This window comes from Moschus berezovskii, chromosome 9 (assembly GCF_049115385.1).
Source record: "Moschus berezovskii isolate FMDL1 chromosome 9, NW_MosBer_1.0, whole genome shotgun sequence".
NCBI lineage: Eukaryota > Metazoa > Chordata > Mammalia > Artiodactyla > Moschidae > Moschus > Moschus berezovskii.
The window spans coordinates 88,653,753-88,679,017 of record NC_142468.1 but is presented as its reverse complement, the minus strand read 5'-3'; the positions used below and the strand labels follow the sequence as shown (position 1 = coordinate 88,679,017).

The following is a 25,265-nucleotide window of genomic DNA, read 5'->3' as shown; positions in this document are numbered from 1 at the left end:
GCCTGCCAACACCCTGATTTTAGCCTAGTGAGACCCAGACTGGACTTCTGAACTACAGAACTATAAAGTAATGCATTTGTGTGTGTTGCTTTAAGACACTAAGTGTGGGGGGTAATTTGTTATGGCAGCAATAGAAAACAAATACTGCTGCAAACCACTGGCATCTGAATCATCTGGAGATGAGATAGTTTGTTTAAAAAAATATATTCCAGGGAGTTCCCCGGTGGCCTACTGGTTAGGATTCTGGGATTCCATTGCCACGGCCAGGGTTCAATTCCTGGTCAAGGAAATGAGCCACAAGCCATGTGGTACAGCCAAAAAAACAAAACAAAAAAAATATATATTCCAGAGCCCTTGACCTACTGAGTCAGGGGTCTAGGAATCAGCATTTTAACAAGTCTTCTAGGAGATTCTCAAAGTCTAAGAACTATTGTGTCAAAATTCCGAAGTCAAACCATATTTGAAAAAACAGGCATATTAAATGACTTGAGGGGAATTCATAAAAATAAGGGTACTCACATTTGAGTGATAAGATTAAGGGTATAATTGCATTACATCTTTTTTTCAAAAAGTTACTACTTTCCGAAACTTAAAAAAATGTATCAAAAAGTTTCCACCAAAAATGTACACCTTTAATAAAATGTTTAAACTTGGAATATCAAAAATTAACCTCACTAGAATCCAGTTGAGTGTTACACTGCATAACAGATGAAGCTGGAGTTATCCTATCTTGTATTTTTATGAGACTGGACGTCATTTGAAGATCTATTTTCTAAAAGAATCTTCCAACAAACGTCAAAGGTCATTATGGATGTTCTTTAATCTCCTTAAGTTTCTAATTCAAGATACTAGGGAAATGCAAAAGCTCATAATCATGACCCTGAAACACAGAAATATTTTTTGAATCAATATGTTAAAGAGCATAGCAAATTATCTGGAAAGTAATCCTTTATGTGTAAAAGAAATGGGTCAAGATACTTCCCTGGTGGTTCAGTGGCTAAGACTCCACACTTTCAACGCAGGGGGCCTGGGTTCAATCCCTGCTCAGTGAACTAGATCCCATGTGCCACAGCTAAGACCAGGCCCAACCAAATAAATACATAAATAAAAATAAAGAAATGGGTCAAAAGAATACAAAGCAAATATTCCTCTGTAGGGCTTATCAAACATAGAAAGGCATTCTCTAACCATTTTAGATAAATGAAGAATTGTGGAAGTACACTGGCTTAAGCAGGATACAACCTTATGTCAGTATCATACGTTTACAGAGAAAGAGAGGTGACTTTTTTGCTTGTTTTACTAGACAGTGTAATTAACTGCCTGTCTTAATTTATCTGTTTCCTAGGACATAAGCTAGCACAGAATAGGCACTTAGTAATTGTATGGCAGAATGACCAAATAAAAGAAAAATCAACTTGAGAATAAAAACTCACCAAATGATTCAAAGATGCAAGTTCCTGACCTATCAAGAAAAAACAAAGAGATGCCAATAAGCTTCAGGTTTTATCTACTACAAATCAAACAAGCTAAGAAAAACATTTCATAATTCATACATAAAAGAAATGCTCAAGCTAAACAGTTTCTCACAAAATACCAAATTTTCTTGTACATTACATCATAAATATAAATTAATACTTATCAGTTTGCCCCTAATAAAAACAAGGTGATGAGTATTAAAACAGCATGTCATTTTAAAAAAGAGTTTTATTTAGTACATTAACCCTAAAGAATCTCAAAACATTTGAAATAAAGATAAACAAAACCCGTAGTTATCTTTAATCTATTTATCAAACAAAACAATAAGGCTCAGAAAATGAAAGTGCCTGCCTCATAGTGAACCAGAGGCAAAGCCAGGACTACAAATAATTAGGGACAAGTACAAAGATAAGCATACCTATGGCTGACAACTATGATGTTGCTTTTAATTTTTTGAGTTGGGAAAGGGACTTACCTATGAAAAAACAGATATAATCTTTCTTCAGTTTATCCAAACCAATCTCCAAAAGCATCTGAACCGGAACAGTCCCACTGAGAGAAACCGTGTCCATGGTTCCATGGTAAGACTGATAAATGAGCTTACTCAGTAAGCTGTTACTCCCACTATGAAGCTAGAAATTGGGAAAAGTTTATAAAGCCACAATTAAAACTATTAAAAGTCCAGTAAGTGAAAGAGAAGCAAACTGCATTTACTAAAAACTAAAAAATTATAAACTTACATTTTTCATCTCCTGACATTATTAATTATTTGAATGAAAGCCTCTAAGTTACAAACCTATCAGTTTCTAAAATGCAATTCCAAAAACCTCCTATTGGCTGTAACAGCCAACAGACCAACTCAATCATTGGGAGAATAAAAAAGCTGTGAACTTACTAGACCTAACATGTGTTCCAAATGTTAAACAATTAAATTTAAACATACCTAAAATATTTGACATTTTCTCATTTACTGTCCTTCTGTTAACTCAAATTTCCAACACAATCCTTTGCATTTTTTTAAATATTATTTTCACTTTGCACTTGTTGCACATATACTTGTAAATATGTCACAAACAGAAACTCTTAAGAAAAATTCAATGGGCAAGACTAAAATGCACAGAATGATCAAATAGAGGGAGGGTTTGCAAGCTTCTGCTCTAGAGTGTATCTCTGTTCACACCTAGGAAGTTTCTATCTTGTTATGAATTGGCAGTTGCATTATTTAAAATAATCCCTACTAAATGAGGAATCTTTTTGTTTCTAACTTTTAACTTAGATTTTTTTCTTCATTATAGAACTATAAATTCATTATAGAAAATCCATAAAATACAAAAATGTATAATGCAGTTGGAGAAACTTACACCAGAAGGGACTGGCATATTTTAGTGTATTTGTTCACAGGTTTTTCTCTCCAAGATTTCTATCTTTCATACAATAGTGTGTAATGTCTTTTTACTGAACATTGTAAGCATTTCTCCACACAACAGTAAGCATTTCTGCATATCATCTGTAGCGACTATTAACATGTTCCATTATGTGGCTGTTTCATGATTTACTCAGATATCCATCAATAGTCAGGTCATTTACAATTTTTGCTACTGTAAATGAGGCTATAATGACTGTCCTGATACAATCTTTTTTAAAAAGACTTATTTCCTTTGGTCACAGTGAGTCTTCATTGGCTCACATGGGCTCTCCAGCTGCAGCAAGTGGGGGCTGCTCTTCATTGTGGTGCCACTGCGGCGGCTTCCCTTGTTGCCGAGTACAAGCTCTAGGCTCATGGGCTTCAGTAGTTGCAGCTCGCAGGCTTAGTTGGCTCCACTGCATGTGGGATCTTCCAAGACCAGGGAAGCCCCCAATACATAAACTCTTGACATATACTTCTGCATATGGGCTTAGGATGGATTCATTTTGAGGATACAGGTAGAGACTTGCTAAACTAGAATTCAGACCCAGGCAGTCTGCTCCAGAGCTTGTGCCCTTCATCAGTTTGCTCTGCTGCTGAGAAAAGGAGCCCACACACACTACTAAACCTACCCATGGCTGTATATCACCACGCTGTAGACTCTGGATGACCAATGTGAAACACTTCACCAAGTCTTGATAAGAAATCACACCTTGGAAAGCAAGTCAGTCTAGCATTATTCTCATAGTTATTTCTGCAGATCAAACACGTCATTCATTTTAAGGACACACAAATGAAGAGGGAAGACAAGTATCTGAACTTTATGGATGGTGAAAAGGGAGAGAAATTAAAGCCCTCCTCCCCCGCCAAGGGAGCATTTTTAAAGAAAGAAATTAAACTCATTGCCATAAAATAATATATTCAGTCAAATATTATGGAATATCTTTTAATTTTCCTAGTAATTATAATTTCACTAAGATATGTTTTGGTTAATACAAATACAGAACAGAACCCACCTAAACCTTCAGGCAGGAGAAAAGAACAGGTTCTATGAATTGCCTGGCCTTAGTACAATTCTCAAGCAAAATATGCCAGTGCGTTATTAGAACTGAGTTTGATAAAACAGAAACCAGATGTTCATACAAGGCTAGCAATACACATTATTATTTTCAAAAGACTTAAAAGTAAACCTAAGAAATAACAGGAAAAATTTTATTTCACAATGCTGATGGACACCTACTACTGCTCATTTTGCACCACAGCTGCTCAGCAAAATCGAGATCGCCCCGTACTGTCAGAAGACACTCAATAGACCTATCAACTGCAGCAGCGTCATGCTTCACTATCTGGAAAAGAAGTAAGCACCAGAAAATACTCAGTTTATTGTTTAAAAAGTGCAATAGTTTAAGACCAGTAAACTTTCAAATGCTACTCTGAGAAAAGGTGGGATCGTGAACACATATAAAAAGGAGGCATGAATGCATCTTCTACAACTTCATCCATTAATGAGGAGATACAAGTAAACAGACAGTGAAAAACAGAACCCCTAAAATTGCTTTCAAACTCTGATGCCTAAAAGCAAGCGTTTGATTTTCCTCCCCTGGAAAAATATTTAATTGCCTTGGTCTCCATTTTCCTACTTGTCAAATGACAACAGGTTTAGCACAATTTAATAATACCACCGACAGCACAGTAATGTACTATCTCATAGTCTATTAACATGCTATAATAATATCACCTCATAGTATATTAACACAGTCATTTCCATTTTTCTTCAGTTAAACAATTAATAATAAATACGTCCTAGTTCTCTTTAAACATATCCATCAGTTTTAAAGGAAAGTAATCACTAGTGCTGACATCAAAGATCAACAAAACACTACAAAATGCTACCTTGGCTGTAGCAGACCGATTTGAGCCTATGATGAGAAAGACAACAGCACAGCCCGCTTTCCAAGCTCTTTCAGTGCACATTTCTGAGAACAATCACTTACCTCGGTGTCTTTGTTTGTAGAATCACCAAATTCATTCAGCTTATTTAACTCTAGAAAGTGGCAAAAACTTATTAAACTCTGGATTTTATTCTCCTTTCCAAATTATTTCCACTCTAATCCTGTTTTCAAATGGCAAATGAGGAGAGTAGAATAATAACCAGGTATTTTAGCAATTACTAAACTCTCCAATGGAGGCTGAATAGATACCCACTAGGTAGGGATGTGAGGATGGAATGAGAGACAAGGAAAGCCCCTGACACAAAATGTCAAGCACATGGTAGATGCTCTAAGGTCACTGTTCCATTCCTCTTCTTCCACAATCTCAAAGATGACTGCAGTATGTAAAATGTAAATTAAATACGTATTATTCATTCTTAAAATCACTGGAATTTTTATCATTAGCAATTTAGAATGAAAGCTGTTCCTCTCACCATAACAGACCTACAGCTTTAGGTATATTCACCAAAAAAAATACTAAGCCTAAAAAAACAATTTACATTTAAATACAGCAAGCATAAATTCCCAATTAAGAAAAATAAACAAAAGCCCAGTGTGAGTCAGGAAAATAAACACCATTCAGAAATTCCTGCACAAGTTCTACAGCAGATTTTGCTTCCAGAGGCTCAGGCCATTCAGTTACACCAGTCCTCAAACCATCAGCCAAAACCTGTGAGAGATTTAAAAACAAAAAACCCCCAAAACTTGTTAGCAAAATACAAAGTTATCAGTAAGATGCATTTATCAATAGTAATAATATTAGTATCTTTTTTCTTGGCTGCACCACCCACCTTGTGGGATTTTAGTTCCTGCACCAAGAATCAAACCCAGGCCCTCAGCAGTGAGAGCATGGAGTCCTAACCACTGGACCTCCAGGGCATTCCTAACACCTATTTTTCTTGAATGTTTAATGAGACATCAGGAACTATTCTAAATGTTTCATATGCAGTATGTTATTTAATCCTCACAAAAATCCAGTGAGGCAGATACTACTATCACTCACATTTTACTGAGACCAAAAGAGGTTAATTAACTTGCTTAAGGCCACACAGTTGGTAACTGACAATGCCAGGACATATATCCAGCAGTCTGACGCTTAAGATGGTATTCTGAACTTTAATTATGTGTGCTACAGAGACTAAACAGAAGTTTACATAAAAATAACATGAATATGTACGCCTATATGTAGAGTATCTAAACTGAAGTAAGGAAAGAGGTCGAGGTCAAGATAGACTGGAATAGCCAGAGGAATGATGAGAAACATTGGCTTGACTCATATGGGGGAACCATCTCAGGCAAAGAGCAGGGGATAAGATGAAGAGGGTGAGCTGTTTCCACCAGGCTGGAGTAAACACCCAGGCAATAGTAGGAAATAAGATGACTAGGAGTAGGGATTAAACAGGAAGAGTGATCTTAAAGAATTTTTAAATTTCATTTGGAAGACAACAGCCACTGTTGATATTTTGGCAGGAAAATGATATGATCAAGCAGCTGAGAATATCCCCATCACAAATACTCAGGATAGAGTCTAAGGAAAAAAAGAAGTACGATGTTTCTCAGTAGAAGTAAGATCATCCTCCACCCCCAGGGAGTCTTTGGAAAAATGTGAAGATAAATTCTGTGTCACAATGACTGTGGGCATTTAGTTTGGTAGGGGCCAAGGATGCCACAGGCGGTGCTAGTGGTTAAGAACCCGCCTGCTAAAACAGGAGACAAAGGAGACTCCTGTTCGATTCCTGGGTTGGGAAGATCTTCTGGAGGCTGACATGGCAACCCACTCCTGTATTCTTGCCCAGAGAATCCTGTGGACAGAGGAGCCTGGCGGGCTATGTTCCATAGGGTCTCAAAGAATCAGACACGACTGAAGCAACCTGGCACGCATGCAAGGAGGCTACATATCTTCCAATGTGTAGAATGGTCCTAAACCACAAAGCATGATTCTGCCCAAGATGCCAAGAGTGTGTGTCCCTGTGGAGAAACAGTGAAAGATCATTAGAGTGATCCAGAACGGAAGTGATAAGGGCTTTATCTAAGATGGGCACAGTGAAAGAAACCTCAAAGGGGGAAAAAATGTATACTCCAGAGAAAGAGACAGATAGACAGGCAGAAATATATGAGGAATAGAAGAAAAAAAAAATCCTACCTATTTATAAAAATACCGGGGATTGAACTTGGAGAAACAATGGTGACGTGCACATCAAAGAGTCTGTGAATTTCTAAGGGAGATTACATTAATAACATAACGTGGACTTTCAGGTCAGATAGTCATATATTTGAATGAGTTTTAAACCAGCTCTTCCATTTACCAGTTGCTGACACCTCAGGCAACATAACAGAACCATCTAGCACCACATACTGGGCACACAGTAAAATGGCAGCTTCTAACTGTGGCAGTAACTAGATCTTACTGAAGTAAAAGATAAGGTTTCTAGCCTGTGAACGGAAGGAATGGTGAAACTGCAGACAGAAATCAGGGGCTTATTAAGGTGATCCAGTATGGAGATTTGATTCAAGTTTCATTTTGGACAAACTTAACTGGAGGGAAGAACACTCTACTGGAGTGGGAACTGAACTGATGAAAGTGGGAAAGATCGGAAGTGGTAGCAGCTTAAAGACAGGAGTCTGGAGTTCCTTTATAAAGGCATTCGTCAAATCACTAAATGGATAAGCACTCTGCTGGGGTGGAGAGAGGAGGGCAGAGATAGGAGGTTAGAAATATGACAGAAGCCCAAGGAAAGGGTCCTAAAAGAGGAGCTCTCAAGGAAGAAGAAAGATGAGAAAGGTAGAAAAGGCATCAAACAGGTTTTTCACAAACAGGGACACAGTGAGAGCAGGTAAAAAGTATGAAAAAGCCTGGTACTATGGTAGAAGTTGAAGGCACTATGAGGTACCTGGCACTCAAGTCTAGTAGGGGAGTCAGAGGAGTAAAGAAATTACTGTTTGATAAACCCTCTGACGAGGGGTGTGTGTAAAGTTCTATGGCAGCACAACCTATTCTGGGGAATCGGTAAATCATCTCAGGTGACAGTGTCACAGATAACCCAGCAAAGAGGTGGGAAAAGGGCACACTAGGCAAATCAAGACACACACACACACAGAAAGAGATGTTGTGATGGGGCTGGAGCTACCATAAGCAGGGAGCTCAATGCAGCAGAGTAGGATGTGAGATCAAGCTATAGAAATAAGTAGGAGCCAATAAGAACATGAAAACATGTTCAATGTCAATAGCCATCAGTTCAATTCAGTTCAGTTCAGTCGTTCAGTCGTGTCCGACTCTTTGCAACCCCATGAATCACAGCACACCAGGCCTCCCTGTCCATCACCAACTCCCGGAGTTCACTCAAACCCATGTCCATCGAGTCAGTGATGCCATCCAGCCATCTCATTCTCTGTCGTTCCCGTCTCCTCCCGCCCCTAATCACTCCTAGCATCAGGGTCTTTTCCAGTGAGTCAACTGTTCGCATGAGGTGGCCAAAGTACTGGTGTTTCAGCTTTAGCATCAGTCCCTCCAATGAACACCCAGGACTGATCTCCTTTAGAATGGACTGGTTGGACCTCCTTGCAGTCCAAGGGACTCTCAAGAGTCTTCTCTAGCACCACAGTTCAAAAGCATAAATTCTTCGGCGCTCAGCTTTCTTCACAGTCCAACTCTCACATACATACATGACCACTGGAAAAACCATAGCCTTGACTAGACGGATCAGAGACAAGAAAATCAAAACTATAATGTGTAACTTCCCTGGCGGTCCAGTGGTTAAGACTGCACTTCCACTATAAAAGGTGTGGGTGTGACCCCTGGTCAGGGAACTAAGCTCCCAAATGCCTCACAAAGCAGTCAAAAAACAAGAAAACAACACCATAATGAGACATCACTTCATCCCCACTAGGATGGCTGTAACATCAATAAGAAAGGTAGTATCAAGCATATGGAGGCAAGGATATGGAGAAACTGGAACCCTCACACACTGCTATGGGAATGTAAAATGATGCAGCCACTCAGTTTGGCAGTTCCTCAAAAAGTTAAAAGTTAAAAGGTAGTTAAAGAGCTACCACATGACCCAGCAACTCCACCTAAGAGTTTATATGTCACATAAAAACTTATATACTATTCATGGCAGCATTATTCATGAATAGCCAAAAAGTAAGAACTGAAATACCCATTAACTGATGAGTGGATAAACACAAATATACTATACCTATACACCAGTGTTATTCAGTAATAAAAAGGAAAGAAGTACTACAGAAGGTAAATTAGTGGCTGGCAGGTTTCTGTTAATGGGTATGGGATTTCTTTTTGGAGTGATGAAAATATCCTAAAAATAAATATGGTCATGGGTGTACAAACTCTGTCAGTAAACTAAAAACTACTGAATTCTATACTTAAAATGAATGTATTTTATGGGATAGATCAATAAAGCTCTTAAAAAAAGAAAAGAAAAAAGTAACCAAGTAGTCAGTGACGGGATATAACTGTCTTTATATGCCAACTTAAGACATACGGAATTTCTTCTGCATTAAAATGAGCCCCCCTTGCCTCCCCTTTGGGATTGAATCTGTAGAGTGGAGCTAAAATTACTGGAACACAAAATTTTTGAAACACATGCTCATTAATCTTCAGGATCAAAGTCCAGTTATTAACAAGCAGATTATATACGCATTTGGAATAAACTGGCAGCTGACTCACCTGGAAAGTAGGGAACCCATCATATGAATAAAATCTAAATACTTCAGTAGAAAAGGTGAAAGAACTGTTACTAACTACTAACTCACTGATAATTGCAAGGAAAACTGTCCCAACTGCCAAGCATGTAACATTTGGAACAAATTTTGAAAAACAAAATTAAATAACAATGATCCTAGCAAAGATTTTTATGGAAATATGAGATCTAATGCAGGTAACAAATTCCAGAAAGATACTCACAAGGAGAAATTTCAGTTCTCTGTGAAGCTGACTCAGAGGACCTCTGGGCTCTCCCGATTCCACAGTGATATTCTAAAAAGTTCCCAGAGTCAGTTTTCACTGGTAATTCCATCTTTTCTCCATCAGGGTCACAGTTACTTGCATTTCAAACTACCCACACATTTAAAAATATTTCATAAAACACTAGTGAATTGACAAATTAGGTCAACACTTCATTGGGTATACCTTCCCCAGAAATAAAGACTCTGTCCATCCCAATACGGAAACCTCAATTCAGGCCACCACAACCCCTCTCAACACAACTGTGGCTACACAGAACACACACTCTCCTGCTTTGTATCACTGAATTTCCAAAAGGACAAGAAGTAGAAATATAAACACACTTCAAGACTCGAAGACAGGGTAGGAGGTGAGAGGGAGGTTCAAGAGCTGGGGGACATATGTATACCTGTGGCTGATTCATGTTGATATATGGCAGAAACCAATACAATATTGTAAAGCAATTATCCTCCAATTAAAAATAGATTTAATTAAAAAAAAAAAGACTCAATGACAAACTTAGCATTACCACACACCAAAACAACACTCTCCCTCCCCTCAATAAAACAAATAAAAAAAGGTGAAGGGGGGTGAGGAGGTTTGAAAGAAAATAGTAAATGCCACTGTATGTCAGTACCTACTGCAGGAAAAGAAAAGTGTTAAGAATATAATTATATAATTATTCACCAGCCCACCACCCTGGGAAAACCACTCTTAACACTACCCAGGACTTTGTGAACATAGTTTTTAAAACCAGAGTGGAGATCCCACTGTACATAAATTTTGTACTTTTGGGGATTTTCTTTTTGCTTAATAATAAGCATTTTCTTTCATTATTAAAGATATTTTAAATCGTAATTTTAAAATATGTATATACTATTTCATCAGGAAATCAATCTATTTTTCTACCGATCATTCAGATTTTGTTTTTAATATTTTCAAAACACAGCTGTATGACTGCACTAAATATCTTTGCCCATATATTTTTGTTACCAATTCTGATTAATTTCTTAGGACTGATCCTAGAAATGTAAATAAAGGGTGAAAGGGCTGAACAGAACAATGATTCTTGATGTGTTCTCAATATCTGCATTCTTTTAAGAACAGCAGGGATTGTAAGTCACTGTGATGATTCCATTTGGGTCCCCAATGAAAATTCTGAAGTTAAGTAATTACATAATTACAGCACTGTAGATAATTGATGGATCAGACCACCTGGCAAAACCTTCACTGGCTCTGCTGGTGAGACTTCAGGCTGAACCTTTCAGAGCTGTCCAGGAACTAACAAGTTCAAAGTAAACCCACACTGAGTAAACGCAACAGAAAGGAGGGTTGGCTCCTACCAGAGTTGCAGTTGAAGAGAGTGGAGGGGTCTGAAGAATCTCATCCACAGGACTCCAGGAAATATCCAAAGTGATCCTTGTTTGTGAGGCAGCAACTGTATCATCCAAGGCAGTGGACTTAAAGAGCTCATACTGGGCAAAGCCGCTGGCGGTTAACTGTAAAGAGATATTCAGCAGACCATCAGCTGTGCTTTCACAAGGCCAAAGGCCAATTATCAAAACGACTGATTCTTTTCCCCAAAGAAGAAAAAGTGCTGTGCCAAATGGAAAAACAAGACAATTCTTTTTCATCACAAAGATTAGCTAAAAGGCATATATTTTCAGTCATTAGTTTATATGAAAATAAACATTTTGATACTACAGAAAATTATCTAGTCATATTAGGAATGAAAAAAATCCTTTACACTAGGAAGGCAGATTGACAGCAGTTAGAAGAAAATAATATGAAAGAAGAGAAATACTTACAGTAGACAAATGATGTCTTTTCTTGTGTGACTTTTTTAGGTCTTCAAGATTTACAGAATAATTTTTATCCACTGTAGGACATGATAAAAAAAAGTTTACAGGTACAGTTCAAAATTACATCATTAGAGCTAGAAAATTACAATCTAATTCACAATACGCATAACTGTGGAAATTAAATTTTAAACCATAGATGAAATGTTTTTAAAACAAGGAAAGTGGAACAAAGGTCAATACTACTACCAAAAATGTAATTAAATGCCTATGATGACACTGGAATTATATTATCATTACACTCAACTATTTAATCTTCCAGTGAAAATTTCAAAAATACACACATGTAAATGAAATGAAACCCAAACAAAACAGCCATAAACTCCTATTTAGACTTTTGGAAATGTCTCTGAAATATCTCCCACATGCTGCAGGTTACACACTAGAGTAGACTCATGGTGGCTAACACAAGCTTCATTGTGTGCACTTCGCTCTTGATATATCAAGTTTCAGTAAAAGCTATGAAACAGTAATTACACAGATAAATAAATACACACACCTCCACAAAAGAGGAGTGACCTCTCACCTTTACAGGTGACCATGTACAAGACAATTCCTGTGATGTTGCTACTGGTTGAGATAAGCTCAGCTCCCAGCCAACCGATACCTTCAGGATCTGAACCATCACACCTTACCCAAAGAGGAGGAAGGGCAGTAACTGGCCGATTAATCTTCAAATGGGTCATATTAGGATTGTGAGCCATGGTATAAAATCCAATTAACTGCCTTGGAAACAAGAGTAGGAAGAATAAATTAGAAGTAGAGATTGCTGATCAGTCAAAAGTTCTCTTTTCCAAAGATATCGTGAACAGTAGCTATGATGCTGACTCTGATCCCACTTCTGATCACCATCTAACATTCTGTACCAATTCCAAAGTGGGGTTTTTTCCTTACACTAAGCAATTCTCTGACACTAGCTGGTATCCTACAATTCAACTCAGTTCTGACACTATCCACCCAAAGACAGCATCAGCAACCATAGGTTAAAGGCTCAGTCCAACAAGACTGCCTCACCTCCAACTTGTATTGCCAGTTTCAAGTCCAAGTTGTCATCTGTGTGTCTATAGATCACAGGTTCTGACAACCCCCTCCCTAAGTTCAATTAATTTGCTCCCAGAACTCAGAGAAATATTTTACTTGCTAGATTACTAGTTTATTACACAAGGGTAGAACTCAGGAACAGCCAGATGGAAGGGAAGCAAAGGAAAAGATATTGGGAAAAGGGCACAGAGCTTCCATGCCCTCTCCGAGCAAGCTGCTCTCCCCGTACCTCCACATGTTCACCAACCCAGAAGCTCTCCAAGCCCTCTCCTTTCGGGTTTTAATGGAGGTTTCATTACGTAGTCACAAAATGGTGACTAACTGAACTTAGGGAGGAGTTGAGTCCCAACCCCTCACCAGATGACTAAACTTAAACTCTGGCTCCTCTCCTTTCCAGAGGCTGGGTGGGACTCAAACTTCCAACCCCCTACTCACAGGCTCGGTTCCCCAGGCAACCAGCCCCCATCCAAAATTTACTCGGGGTGGGGAGGTCCAAAAGCCACTTGATTAGCATTAAAAAAGACACCTTTATTGTTCTCAGTTCAGTTGCTCAGTCGTGTCCAACTCTCCGCGACCCCATGAATCACAGGACGCCAGGCCTCCCTGTCCATCACCAACTCCCGGAGTTCACTCAAACTCATGTCCACAGAGTCGGTGATGCCATCCAGCCATCTCATTCTCTGTCGTCCCCTTCTCTTCCCGCCCCCAACCTTTCCCAGCATCAGAGTCTTTTCCAGTGAGTCAACTCGTCGCATGAGGTGGCCAAAGTATTGCAGTTTCAGCTTTAGCATCAGTCCTTCCAATGAACACCCAGGATTGATCTCCCTTAGAATGGACTGGGTTGGATCTCCTGGCAGTACAAGGGACTCTCAAGAGTCTTCTCCAACACCACACAGTTCAAAAGCATCAATTCTTAGGCGATCAGCTTTCTTCACAGTCCAACTCTCACATCCATACATGACCACGGGAAAAACCATAGCCTTGACTAGATGGACCTTGGTTGGCAAAGTAATGTCTCTCCTTTTCAATATATTATCAAGGTTGGTCATAACTTTCCTTCCAAGGAGTAAGCGTCTTTTAATTTCATGGCTGCAATCAGCATCTGCAGTGACTTTGGAGCCGAAAAAAATAAAGTCTGACACTGTTTCCACTGTTTTTCCATCTATTTCCCATGAAGTGATGGGACCAGATGCCATGATCTTAGTTTTCTGAATGTTGAGCTTTAAGCCAACCTTTTCACTCTCCTCTTTCACTTTCATCAAGAGGCTTTTGAGTTCCTCTTCACTTTCTGCCATAAGGGTAGTGTCATCTGCATATCTGAGGTTATTGATATTTCTCCCAGCAATCTTGATTCCAGCTTGTGCTTCTTCCAGCCTGGCATTCCTCATGATGTACTCTGCATATAAGTTAAATAAGCAAGGTGACAATATACAGCCTTGACGCACTCCTTTTCCTATTTGGAACCAGTCTGTTGTTCCATGTACAGTTCTGACTGTTGCTTCCTGACCTGCATACAGGTTTCTCAAGAGGCAGGTCAGGTGGTCTGGTATTCCCATCTCTTTCAGAATGTTCCACAGTTTATTGTGATCCACACAGTCAAAGGCTTTGGCATAGTCAATGAAGCTGAAATAGATGTTTTTCTGGAACTCTCTTGCTTTCTCCACGATCCAGCGGATGTTGGCAATTTGATCTCTGGTGCCTCTGCCTTTTCTAAAACCTACTTGAACATCTGGGAGTTCAAGGTTTACATACTGCTGAAGCCTGGCTTGGAGAATTTTGAGCATGACTTTACTAGCGTGTGAGATGAGTGCAATTGTGCGGTAGTTTGAGCATTCTTTGGCATTCCCTTTCTTTGGGATTGGAATGAAGACTGACCTTTTCCAGTCCTGTGGCCAATGCTGAGTTTTCCAAATTTGCTGGCATATTGAGTGCAGCACTTTCACAGCATCATCTTTCAAGATTTGAAATAGCTCAATTGGAATTCCATCACCTCCACTAGCTTTGTTCGTAGTGATGCTTTCTAAGGCCCACTTGACTTCACATTCCAAGATGTCTGGCTCTAGGTCAGTGATCACGTTATCATGACTATCTTGGTCATGAAGATCAAGGGGTTGTTCTCAACCCCTAGGAAATTCCAAAGGTTTTTAGGAGCTGGGTTCCAGGAACAGTGCACCAAGACCAAATATACTTCTTACACATCACACTATCACAGTGTCCCAGAAACAAAAATCAGGAAATTAAGTGGCAAAATACATAAATGTTTCACCTGGAGAAGAACTGAGAGCAGGGCACACCAGACAGATCAAGATCCACACACCAAAAAGTGACAAAGTATAGTATGGCGGGGATACAGGGTCAGTGGGAGTGGAGCAGGCTCTGAGATTAAGCAAAAGAAATAATAGAATATGTCGATTACTTCTCACTAAAGCTAGGGGTGGGAGAAGGAAGAAGTCAATAAATACATAAAGAGATGCTTGAGGTCATTAGGCACCAAACACAAAAATCTGAATATAGTCTGTGAATTAGACAGTATTATTTTAACAATGTTAAATTCCCAGATTTTGATAACTGTTCTGTGGTTATACAAGAGAAGGTACTAGGTTTTATGAAATATATAGGGTAAAAGAGCACAGTGTCTCCAACATACTGTCAATATTTCACTACAAAAATGTGTGTGTGCGGTTATACATATGGGGTGTGGACAGAAATACGAGGAGGAGGAAAAGGGGAGGAGGAATAAGCCATAGAATCACAAAAAAGAGGCAGCAAAATGTAAATTTTGGTGAAACCTGTTTAAGGGTACACAGAAGTTCTTGTACTGTTCTTTTAAACTTTTCTGTAAATTTGAGAGTGCATCAGAATTAAAAGTCACCCAAAAATACAGCTTAAAATTTTTCAAAGAGATGAAAACTAAATTTATTACCAACATATGTTCAGAAAAGGCATTTCTAAGGGACTGTACTTCAGAAAAGAAACATAATAATCCCAGAAGGAAGGTCTGAAATGCAAGAAGAAGTGGAGAGCAAAGAAATGATAAGCATATGGATGAATCCAAACAAACACTGGCTGGAGAAAACAATACGAATACAAAAATGCTCAAGTTGTGGGAGAGGAAAGAAAAAAAGGCCAAGTAGCCTTAAAATCAAGAAGCCATTAAAGAGTGATTAACTACAAAAGATTTTAAAAGTTTCTACACAGCAAAACAAAACAAAAAAAAAAACACTATGAAGGAAAGTCACTTTGAATACTACTATAGTCCTTATTCTCCAGTATTTTTTTTTTTAAGATTTTTTAATGTAGACCATTTTTAAAGTCCTTACTGAATTTGTTACAACATTGCTTCTGCTTTATGCTTTGTCTTTTCGGCCAGGAGGGATGTGGGGTCTTAGCTCCCTGACCAGGGATAGAACCCTCACCCCTGCTGCGTTGGAAGGCGAAGTCCTAATCTCTGCACCACCAGGGAAGACCCCTTATTCTCTAATATTATATATATGACCAGATCCTCCAGGACTCCCTGATACCAGGCAGACGGAAAGTCATATGGTAGGAGCGGGGAGGGTAGTGAAGCTGGCTAAGCAGACAGAGGCAGTAGGGATTCCAACAGGGGTACTTCTGGCATGTGGGTGGGATAATTCCTCATTGGACAGGAGAGCCCCAGGCATTGCATAACATTTACCATCCATGGCTCAGGCCAACAGCTCCCCTGAGTCATCATGACAATCAAAAAGTACCCTTGCATATTTCCAAATCCCTGCTGGGCACTGGACTGGAAGCTGAAGGTTCCTTTGTGTCCTGTGTGTCACTCAGAAGGAATCTGGATTTCATCACGAGGAAAAAGGACCACAGAGGGCTTTTTAAAAATGGAAGCAACACAATCAAGCTTTCATAAAGTCACTCTGGCAGGAGTGAGGAAAAAAGATTGGCAAGGAACCAGATAAGAAATAAGGAAAACAATTACGAAGCAACAACGGTAAACAGTAGAAGGAAATGGAGAAAAGGAAGATCACCGTAGTCATCTTAGTCACACTTGAGCTACCCACGGGACAGTCAAGTATTTAGAACTATCCTTAGAGCATTACGTATATACATCAAGGGGGTGGTGGAAGGAAAAAGAGAGGGATCTGGGCTAAATACCTATTCTTTTCCCAATGTTTATAAGAATTTGTTGTTGTTTAGTTGCTAAGTTGTGTTCGACTCTTTTGCGGCCAGGGGAATTTAAATCCTACTCTCCACCCCTACTGTAAGAAAAACTTACCTGGCTCTCCCAACTGGTAAAGCAAGCAGCCCAACATTTTCACCAGTAGAGAGATCAGAAATAGCAGTTTCTTCAAACTGTAGCTCTTCAATATGACTTGGTTCTTCCTTTTCTAAAGGCTTTAAAAACATTTAATTATTTAACCAGGTAAGAGAACACTTAGGGTAACAGTCAACTCTCCACTATGCCAGAACACAATGTACTGATTTCCAGACCCTGAAGCGCAAAATGATTGGGTTATGCTAAGAATCATAGCTAGAAACCAATGGGTACTAATAAATCTTACCATTCATCAGAAGTATTTCCACTGTCCTATAAGGTCTATGTTGCTACTGATAAAGGAAGTATATGATGCCATCAGAAAAGGAAGTGCTCTACCATGTACAAAATTGTATACAAAACACCAAGGGAAACCTGTGGGAGACTCCCTGATTTTGTCATTCCCCAAACTTGAAGGTTCATAGCCCTTCCTACTCATTTTCTAAGTCTCCCGGATTTGTTACAGCAGCTGACATTAATTACCTCATTATTACAGAAATATAGGGTATATGGTTCCAGACTATATTGATTTGCTATATTATACTAATTCTATGCTATATTATACTATAGTACTGATACTAATAATGTAATTCTAATACTGTTCCCAATTTCACTATACTATCATATTAATTGCATACTATAACACTAGTACTAGTACTAATACTATACTGTACTAGCAATTCAGTTCAGTTGCTCAGTCATGTCTGACTCTGCGACCCCACGGACTGCAGCACGCCAGGCCTCGCTGTCCTAGTAGCAGTATCTACTAAACTATACTCTACCAATACAGTTGTCTCCTGAACAACACAAGTTTGGACTAGGCAGGTGCATTTACACGCGGACTTTTTAATGGTAAATATTAATCCTGCAGGACTCAGTCCATGATTGGTTGAATCTGCGGGTGCAGAACCACAGACACAGAGGGCCAACTGTAAAGTTACGCTAGGGTTTTCAACAACAGGAATGGCAGGGCACCCCAAGCCTGCGTTGTTCAGGAGTCAGTGGTGTATTACATTAAGGAAGAAATCTATCTTTCAGAAAGATACTCAAATAAAATTCTTAAAATTGAAACAACAGCAACAACTTTGGTTAGTTTTCAAGAAGACACCTTTCCTAAGGGTTTCCAGTAGCCAGCAGAGCCCTGCAGCCTGTGCATGCCAAGTCACTGTGTCTCGGGCTCAGCATGACAGTCTCTAGGTCCATCCATGTTGTTGCAAATGGCATTATTTCATTCTTTTTACTGCACAGCCCTTACTTCTTAAGTCTGTTCCTCTTAGGACTCTCAGCTCTCATTTGTGTTTCTCATATCCACATATTTAAGTAGTAAAATAGCTCAGTACTGCCAAAAATAACAAAAATTAAACGAAATAACATTTCCTGAGCATGTACTATGTACCAGCTACTGTTCCAAGCTTTCTTTTATTCTTCATAAAAACCCTGAGAAAGATCCTATTAATAACCCTATTTTATGGGCTGAAAACTGAGCTAGTGGCTGGCTGAATAGCTTATATAGAATAAGCAGCTGAGCAGTAAAACCCACATTTGAATCTAGGTAAAGTGAAAGTCACTCAGTTGTGTCCGACTCTTTGCAACCCCATGGACTATACAGTCCATGGAATTCTCCAGGCCAGAATACTGGAGTGGGTAGCCTTTCCCTTCTCCAGGGAATCTTCCTAAGCTAGGGATTGAACCCAGGTCTCCCACATTGCAGGTGAATTCTTTACCAGCTGAGCCACAAGGGAAGTCCAAGAATACTGGAGTGAGTAGCCTATCCCTTCTCCTGGGTAGCCTATCCCTTCTCCAGAAGATCTTCCTGACCCAAGAATTGAACTGGGGTCTCCTGAGTTACAGGTGGATTCTTTACCAACTGAGCCATCAATGAAGCCCCTGAATCTAGGTAGCCTGACTTCAAAACTCAAGTTCTTGTCCATTAAGGTCTTCTAGCAGTGAATACTTAATAGTTATCTGACCTAGATGTATCCTCAACTTTGAATTTCTTCTGCCAGATTCCAGATTTTATTCCCTTCTAGGCCTGGGTTTCCAAATAGTTCCTAGAAGTATCCAAGAAATGTCATTTTCCCTTCCACTCTACTTTTCAGTATTACTCATCTAACTAAAACTCATACTGTAAGCTCTACCGATCTTTGCAGAAATGAAGGCCATTTAAATTGTTTCCCATCCAAAAATGCCAGGACCTCACTGAACTCCAGGTAAGTCCTCACAACTCCAAGCTGTTCTCTCACTAGTATCTCAACCAATTTCCACAAATTCCTCTGCTCCACTTTATCTTTCCCTAGAAACTAATTTTCATCTTTCAGCTTTTGCTCTACACACATTTTCTCTCTCCTCATAACAAAAATCTAAATTCAGCCACATAATTCACTTATAATTATTTTCCAAGCATCTGTCCACTATAGACAAGCATCACTAATACAAAAACAAACAAAGCAGTCCCCTCCTCAGAAAGGAGTTTTCATGTGGAATTTAAAACAGAGTGCTCTCCGTTCATGCATCCCAGCCCCATCCAGACAGCAAGCAGGTCCTAAAGCAAACAGAGGCAGTCCTTCCAAAGGAACGTCCACTTTCCCTTGTTATATCCTGTTTCTATCTGCTTCAAGAAATGATAAACCCCAAGCATGGGTCCTGGCCCCTAAGTAACTGTGTAAAATGACAGCATTATCAGCACTCAACTAAAACCACTGCGACTGCTCTGCCAGAACGGTTCCCCTACTTAAAACACAAAGGTGTAAGGTTGCAATTATAAAGTGATGAAAAAAATAAGAAGTTCCCTCTTGTTAGATTTAACAAGAGAAAATTAAAGCAGAAATTCATCAGTCATAGTGACTTACGCTGTGTGTAACAGCAGCCATCCACCAGTCACAGGTGGCTTTTGAACACCTGAAATGTGACCAGATCAAATTGAGATTTAAGTGTAAAATACATACCAAATTTTGAAGATGCAGTATGGAAAAAAAGAGCTTAAAATCTCATTTTGATTTTTATATTAATTATTGAAATGATTAACATTAGATTTTTAAAAAGCATTATAAACATAATTTCAGACCCGGCAATCCTATTCCTAGCTATTTACAGGAAAGAAAACTTGTGTTCACATAGGACTTTGTACAAAAATGATCATATTATGTATTTATTTAGCTCTCTGAATCAGGGATGGATCAGCAACTAAAAGAACCATTAAACACATACAACTTGAATGAATCTCAAAGGCATTATTATACTGAAAGACGCCAGACTCAAAAGTTTATACACTTTCGTATGAGTTCATTCATGACACTCTTAAGAGTACGCTATAGTGAGGGAGAAGAAGGAATGATTTTAAAGGGGTAGCACAAGGGAGTTTTCGGGGTGATGGAGTCGTTTTGTGTTCTGATTATGGTGATGACTACCAGATTGTATAAGTGTGTTAAAATTTACACAGCTAAACAAAAGAAAAAGTAAATTTTACAGCATGAAATTTAATTTCACCTTTCTTATGAGGTTACTAGAAAGTCTTTAATTATATATGTGGTTCACATTATCTATTGGACAGCACTCTACTTATTACTAAATGATGTTAGAATCCATTCTCACTAATACGCTGACATGAAAATGTGTACATTTGAGATTATCCCTCAGAAACCAAACTTGGCTGTTAAGAATTAGCCACAAAGCCCAAGCACTACTTACCACTTTTTCCACAATAAATATGGTTTCATTTTCATGTAGAATATTTTTCAAAGGGTTTGCTTGGCCTTTGCTGATCAACTGCACTTGAATATCAGCCTATTAAAAACAGATTAAGGTCCAGCAATGTTATAAATACACATATATATATGTACAAATATTTAAACACATAAAGACCAGTTCTATGCAAGTGACTGAAAAAGAGAATTTGAACAAGACTTAATGTTTTAAAAATACAGTTTCATTTATTCTTTATCCATATTGTTTTTCATGTTGAGAAAATCTAGCTGGGGAATTCCCTAGAAGTCCAGTGGTTATGACTCCAAGCTTTCACCGCAGAGGGCATAGGTTCAGTCCCAGGTTGGGGAACTAAGATCCTTGCAAGCCTAGAGTGGTCAAAACAATAATAAAACCTAGCTCTTATATTTTGCTTCTGTATGCTTCAAGGCCCACCTAGAGAGCACCCTGCCTTGTAAGGCCTTTGATTAGGATCACACTGACATCCTCTTCCCCCTAATCATCCTGGATTTACTGTTAATGTTAGTCACTCAGTCGTGACCGACTCTTTGTGACCCCACGAACTGCAGCCCACCAGGCTCCTCTGTCCATGAGATTCTCCAGGCAAGGATACTGGAGTGGGTTGCCATTTCCTTCTCCAGGGGATCTTCCCAACCCAGGGAGCGAACCCGGGTCTCCTGCACTGCAGGCAGATTCTTTACTGAGTAAGCTACAAGGCGGGGATTTACTGTTAGGAACATAAAATTAGCTCTTTATTAAACATTATTTTTTCTGATTGTTCCATGAAATTTAGAACTTTGTCACTTTATAGGAACTGCATATTTTTTCCAATTACAATAAACATTTATTGTAGAAAAGTTTGAAAAAAGATAGCTAACAGATTTTTTAAAACTCATCTATATTCTACTAACCAGAGTTGTTGTTCAGTCCCTGAGTTGTGTCCAACTCTTTGCTACCCCTCGGACTGCAGCACACCAGGCTCCTCTGTCCTCCATGATCTCCCAGAGTTTGCTCAAATTCATGTCCATTAGGTCGATGATGCTATCCAACTCTCTCATCCTCTGCTCCTCCCTTCTCCTTTTGCCTTCAATTTTTCCCAGCTTTACAGTCTTTTCCAGTGAGTCAGCTCTTCACATCAGGTTGCCAAAGAAATGGAACTGTAGCTTCAGCAACAGTCCTTCCAATGAATATTCAGGGTTGAAGTCCTTTGATTTTTCTTGAGGTCTGATCTCCTCGCAGCCCAAGAGTCTTCTTCAGCACAGTTCGGAAGCATCAATTTTTTGGCGCTCAGTCTTCTTTACGGTCCAACTCTCACATCCATACATGACTAATGGAAAATCCCTAACTTTGACTAACGTGTCTGCTTTTTAATACACTGTCTAGGTTTGCCATAGCTTTCCTTCCAAGTAGCAAGCATCTTTTAATTTCATGGCTACAGTCACAGTCCTCAGTGATTTTGTAACCCCAAAAAATAAAATCTGTCACTGCTTCCACTTTTTCTCCTTCTACTTAACATGAAGTGATGGGACCGGATGACATGATCTCAGACTTTTTTTTGGCTGTGTCGGGTCTTAGTTGTGGCATGCAGGATCTTTGATCATTAGCTATGGTAGGTGGGACCTAGTTCCCTGACCAGGGATTGAACCCAAGTCCCATACATTGGGAGCAGGGAGTTTTAGCCACTGACCATCAGGGAAGTCCCTTAGATTTTTTAATGTTGAGCTTTAAGCCAGCTTTTCCACTGTCCTCTTCACTCTCATCAAGAGGTTTTTTAGTTCCTGTTTGTTTTCAGGCATTAGAGTGGTATCATCTGCACATCTGAGGTTGCTGATATTTCTCTCAGCAATCTTGATCCCAGCTTGTGATTTCATCCAGCCTGTCATCTCGCATGATGTAGTCTGCATAGAAGTTAAACAAGCAGGGTGACAGCATACAGTCTTGATGAACCCTTTTCCCAATTCTGAACCAGTCAGTTATTCCATGTCTTGTTCTAACTATGGCTTCTTGACCCACATAGCCAGAGTAGTCACTACTATTATTAGTCTTATTGGTGTATATTTTGCCTAATCTTTTCCCAGACATATAAATAAACCTACTTAAATAGAAATATATTATTTTGATAATACAACAGATTTTTGCTTAATAAATAGAATATTCCAACAGTTTTATATCATGAACTTCTTTCCATGCCATTAAATTTTTTTAAGCTGTCTAGTACCATGGAGCTACCATCACATAATTAATTCTGTATTATTCAACATTTGTGCATTTTCAAATTATATGCTACAATAAACAACTGATAAGGAATATTCTTTAATTACTACCTCCTCTGCACCCCACAACACGTGGAGCTCCTCCAACCAGGGATGAACCCATGCCCCCTACAGTGGAAGCTTGGAGTCTTAACCACTGGACCAACAGGGAAATTCCCCTTTAATTACTTTCTTAAGATGAATATCTAAAATCACATTAATACTGTCAAATTGCCTTTCAAATGTCATATTCACATATTTGCATTCTCATTTTACGTCAACACACTATTTACATTCTTTTTACCATCTCACCTAGGAAAAAATAGTATCTTATTATTTTTTAAATTTCATTTATTCGATCACTATGATGGTGAACAGCTGCTAATATGCTTATTATTGACAATTATCTCTTTTTACTTGAACCTATTTAATTTCTTAGTTTGGAAATTGAAGCATTTAGATAGCAAGTTCAGAGGGCAAAGGATGCTTTGTTACTCTAATTTACTAAACTCTTTTAGCTTAATTATTTTTGGCTGCATGAGGTCTTCAGTGCTGCACGTGGGCTTCTCCCTGCAGTGGCTTCTCTCAGTGCGGAGCACAGGCTCTAGGAGGCTCAGCCTCAGTAGTTGTGGCCTGCAGGTTTAACTGCTCCAGGGCATGTATGATCTTCCCAGGTCAGGATCAAACCCGTGACCCCTGCACTGGCAGGAGGATTTTCAACCACTGAACTACCAGGCGAGCCTCGTATCTACTTCGTTCTTGATCAAATACTGCTGTGGATTGAATTGTTGTTGTTCAGTCACTAAGTTGTGTCCGACCGACTCTTTGCAACCCCATGGACTGCAGCACGCCAGGCTTTCCTGTTCTTCACTATCTCCTGGAGTCTGTTCTAACTCATGTCCATTGAGTCAGTGATGCCATCCAACCTTCTCCTCCTGTCCTCAGTCTTTCCCAGCATCAGGGTTTTTCCAATGAGACGGCTCTTCGCATCAGGTGGCCAAAGTACTGGAGTTTCAGCTTCAACACCAATCCTTCCAATGAATATTTAGGTCTGATTTCCTTTAGGATTGACTGGCTTGATCTCCTTGCAATCCAAGGGACTCTCAACAGTCTTCTCCAACACTTATTTTTATCCTCTACCTATTCATCTATTATGATTATCTTTATTCCTTATTGGTTTTAAGAGCTTTTCATATATTTCATATACATGGATATTAACCCTTATCATTTATGACACTGATGTCATAAATTATATCCTCAGCTAGTCTTTTAGACATAATTTATTTTAGTTTGTTAACTGTTTTAGAGGATTACGTTCTATGGGAAGTTTTACCTATGGAACACTTGGCATGTTAGATGCTTAATAAATTCACAAATGTTTATAGCAGCTTTATTCAAAACTATTAAAAACTAGAAACAATCCAGTCTGAATGGTGAGTGGATAACCAAAGTGCAGGACATTCATACAATGAATTATTACTCAACAATAAAAAGGGGTGAACTACTGATACACACAACAATACAGTCAAATCACAAATGCATTATACTCAGGACTTCAGCAGTTAAAAGTCTGTACTTCCAATGCAAGGGGTGAAGGTTCAGTTCCTGGTTGGGGAACTAAGATCCCACATGCCATGTGGCATGGCCATTAAAAAAAAAAACAAAAACAGAAAACAAATGCATTATACTTATTGAGAAAAGCCAGACAGAAAAGGTATAAACTGTATGGCTTTATTTATATGACATTCGGAAAAGGCCACACAAAAAAACAGACGTAAAACAGATCAGTAGCTGCCAGGGAACAGGGGAAAGGGTTGAGTATAAAGGGACATTAAGATTTTTTTGGAGATCATAGGAATGTTCTTGATTATGGAGGTGGTAATACAACTAATATAATAAAGCTGAAACTCCAATACTTTGGCCACCTCATGCAAAGAGCTGACTCACTGGAAAAGACTCTGATGCTGGGAGGGATTGGGGGCAGGAGGAGAAGGGGATGACAGAGAATGAGATGGCTGGATGGCATCACCGACTCGATGGAGGTTAGTTTGAGTGAACTCCGGGAGTTGGTGATGGACAGGGAGGCCTGGCGTGCTGTGATTCAAGGGGTTGCAAAGAGTCGGACACGACTGAGCGACTGAACTGAACTGAATACGACTAAATGCATCTGTAAAAATTCATAGAACTGTACTCTAAAAGGGTAAAATTTAATGTATGTAAATTAACTTTGATAAACTCAACTTTTAGAAACAATTTTAGGATGACTGAGTTGTTTAAAAACCAAA

General features: G+C 39.1%; 1 protein-coding gene across 3 annotated transcripts in view; it reads right to left on the bottom strand.

The window, feature by feature from the left end:
* The window catches only part of ZWILCH (zwilch kinetochore protein), a 42,918-nt gene that overhangs the window by 12,925 nt on the left and 4,728 nt on the right, over positions 1 to 25,265 (bottom strand). For all 3 annotated transcript variants that reach the window (XM_055436626.2, XM_055436620.2, XM_088839928.1), the window contains exons 3-14: positions 20,714 to 20,809; positions 16,988 to 17,106; positions 12,218 to 12,417; positions 11,641 to 11,711; positions 11,176 to 11,331; positions 9,794 to 9,865; positions 5,449 to 5,542; positions 4,876 to 4,925; positions 4,122 to 4,227; positions 3,514 to 3,593; positions 1,952 to 2,108; positions 1,434 to 1,462 (exon numbers count right to left, since the gene is read on the bottom strand). In XM_055436626.2, the coding sequence (XP_055292601.1) occupies positions 1,434 to 1,462; positions 1,952 to 2,108; positions 3,514 to 3,593; positions 4,122 to 4,227; positions 4,876 to 4,925; positions 5,449 to 5,542; positions 9,794 to 9,865; positions 11,176 to 11,331; positions 11,641 to 11,711; positions 12,218 to 12,395 (993 nt within the window). In that variant the 5' untranslated portion in view covers positions 12,396 to 12,417; positions 16,988 to 17,106; positions 20,714 to 20,809. The remainder of the gene's footprint in view (positions 1 to 1,433; positions 1,463 to 1,951; positions 2,109 to 3,513; positions 3,594 to 4,121; positions 4,228 to 4,875; positions 4,926 to 5,448; positions 5,543 to 9,793; positions 9,866 to 11,175; positions 11,332 to 11,640; positions 11,712 to 12,217; positions 12,418 to 16,987; positions 17,107 to 20,713; positions 20,810 to 25,265) is intronic.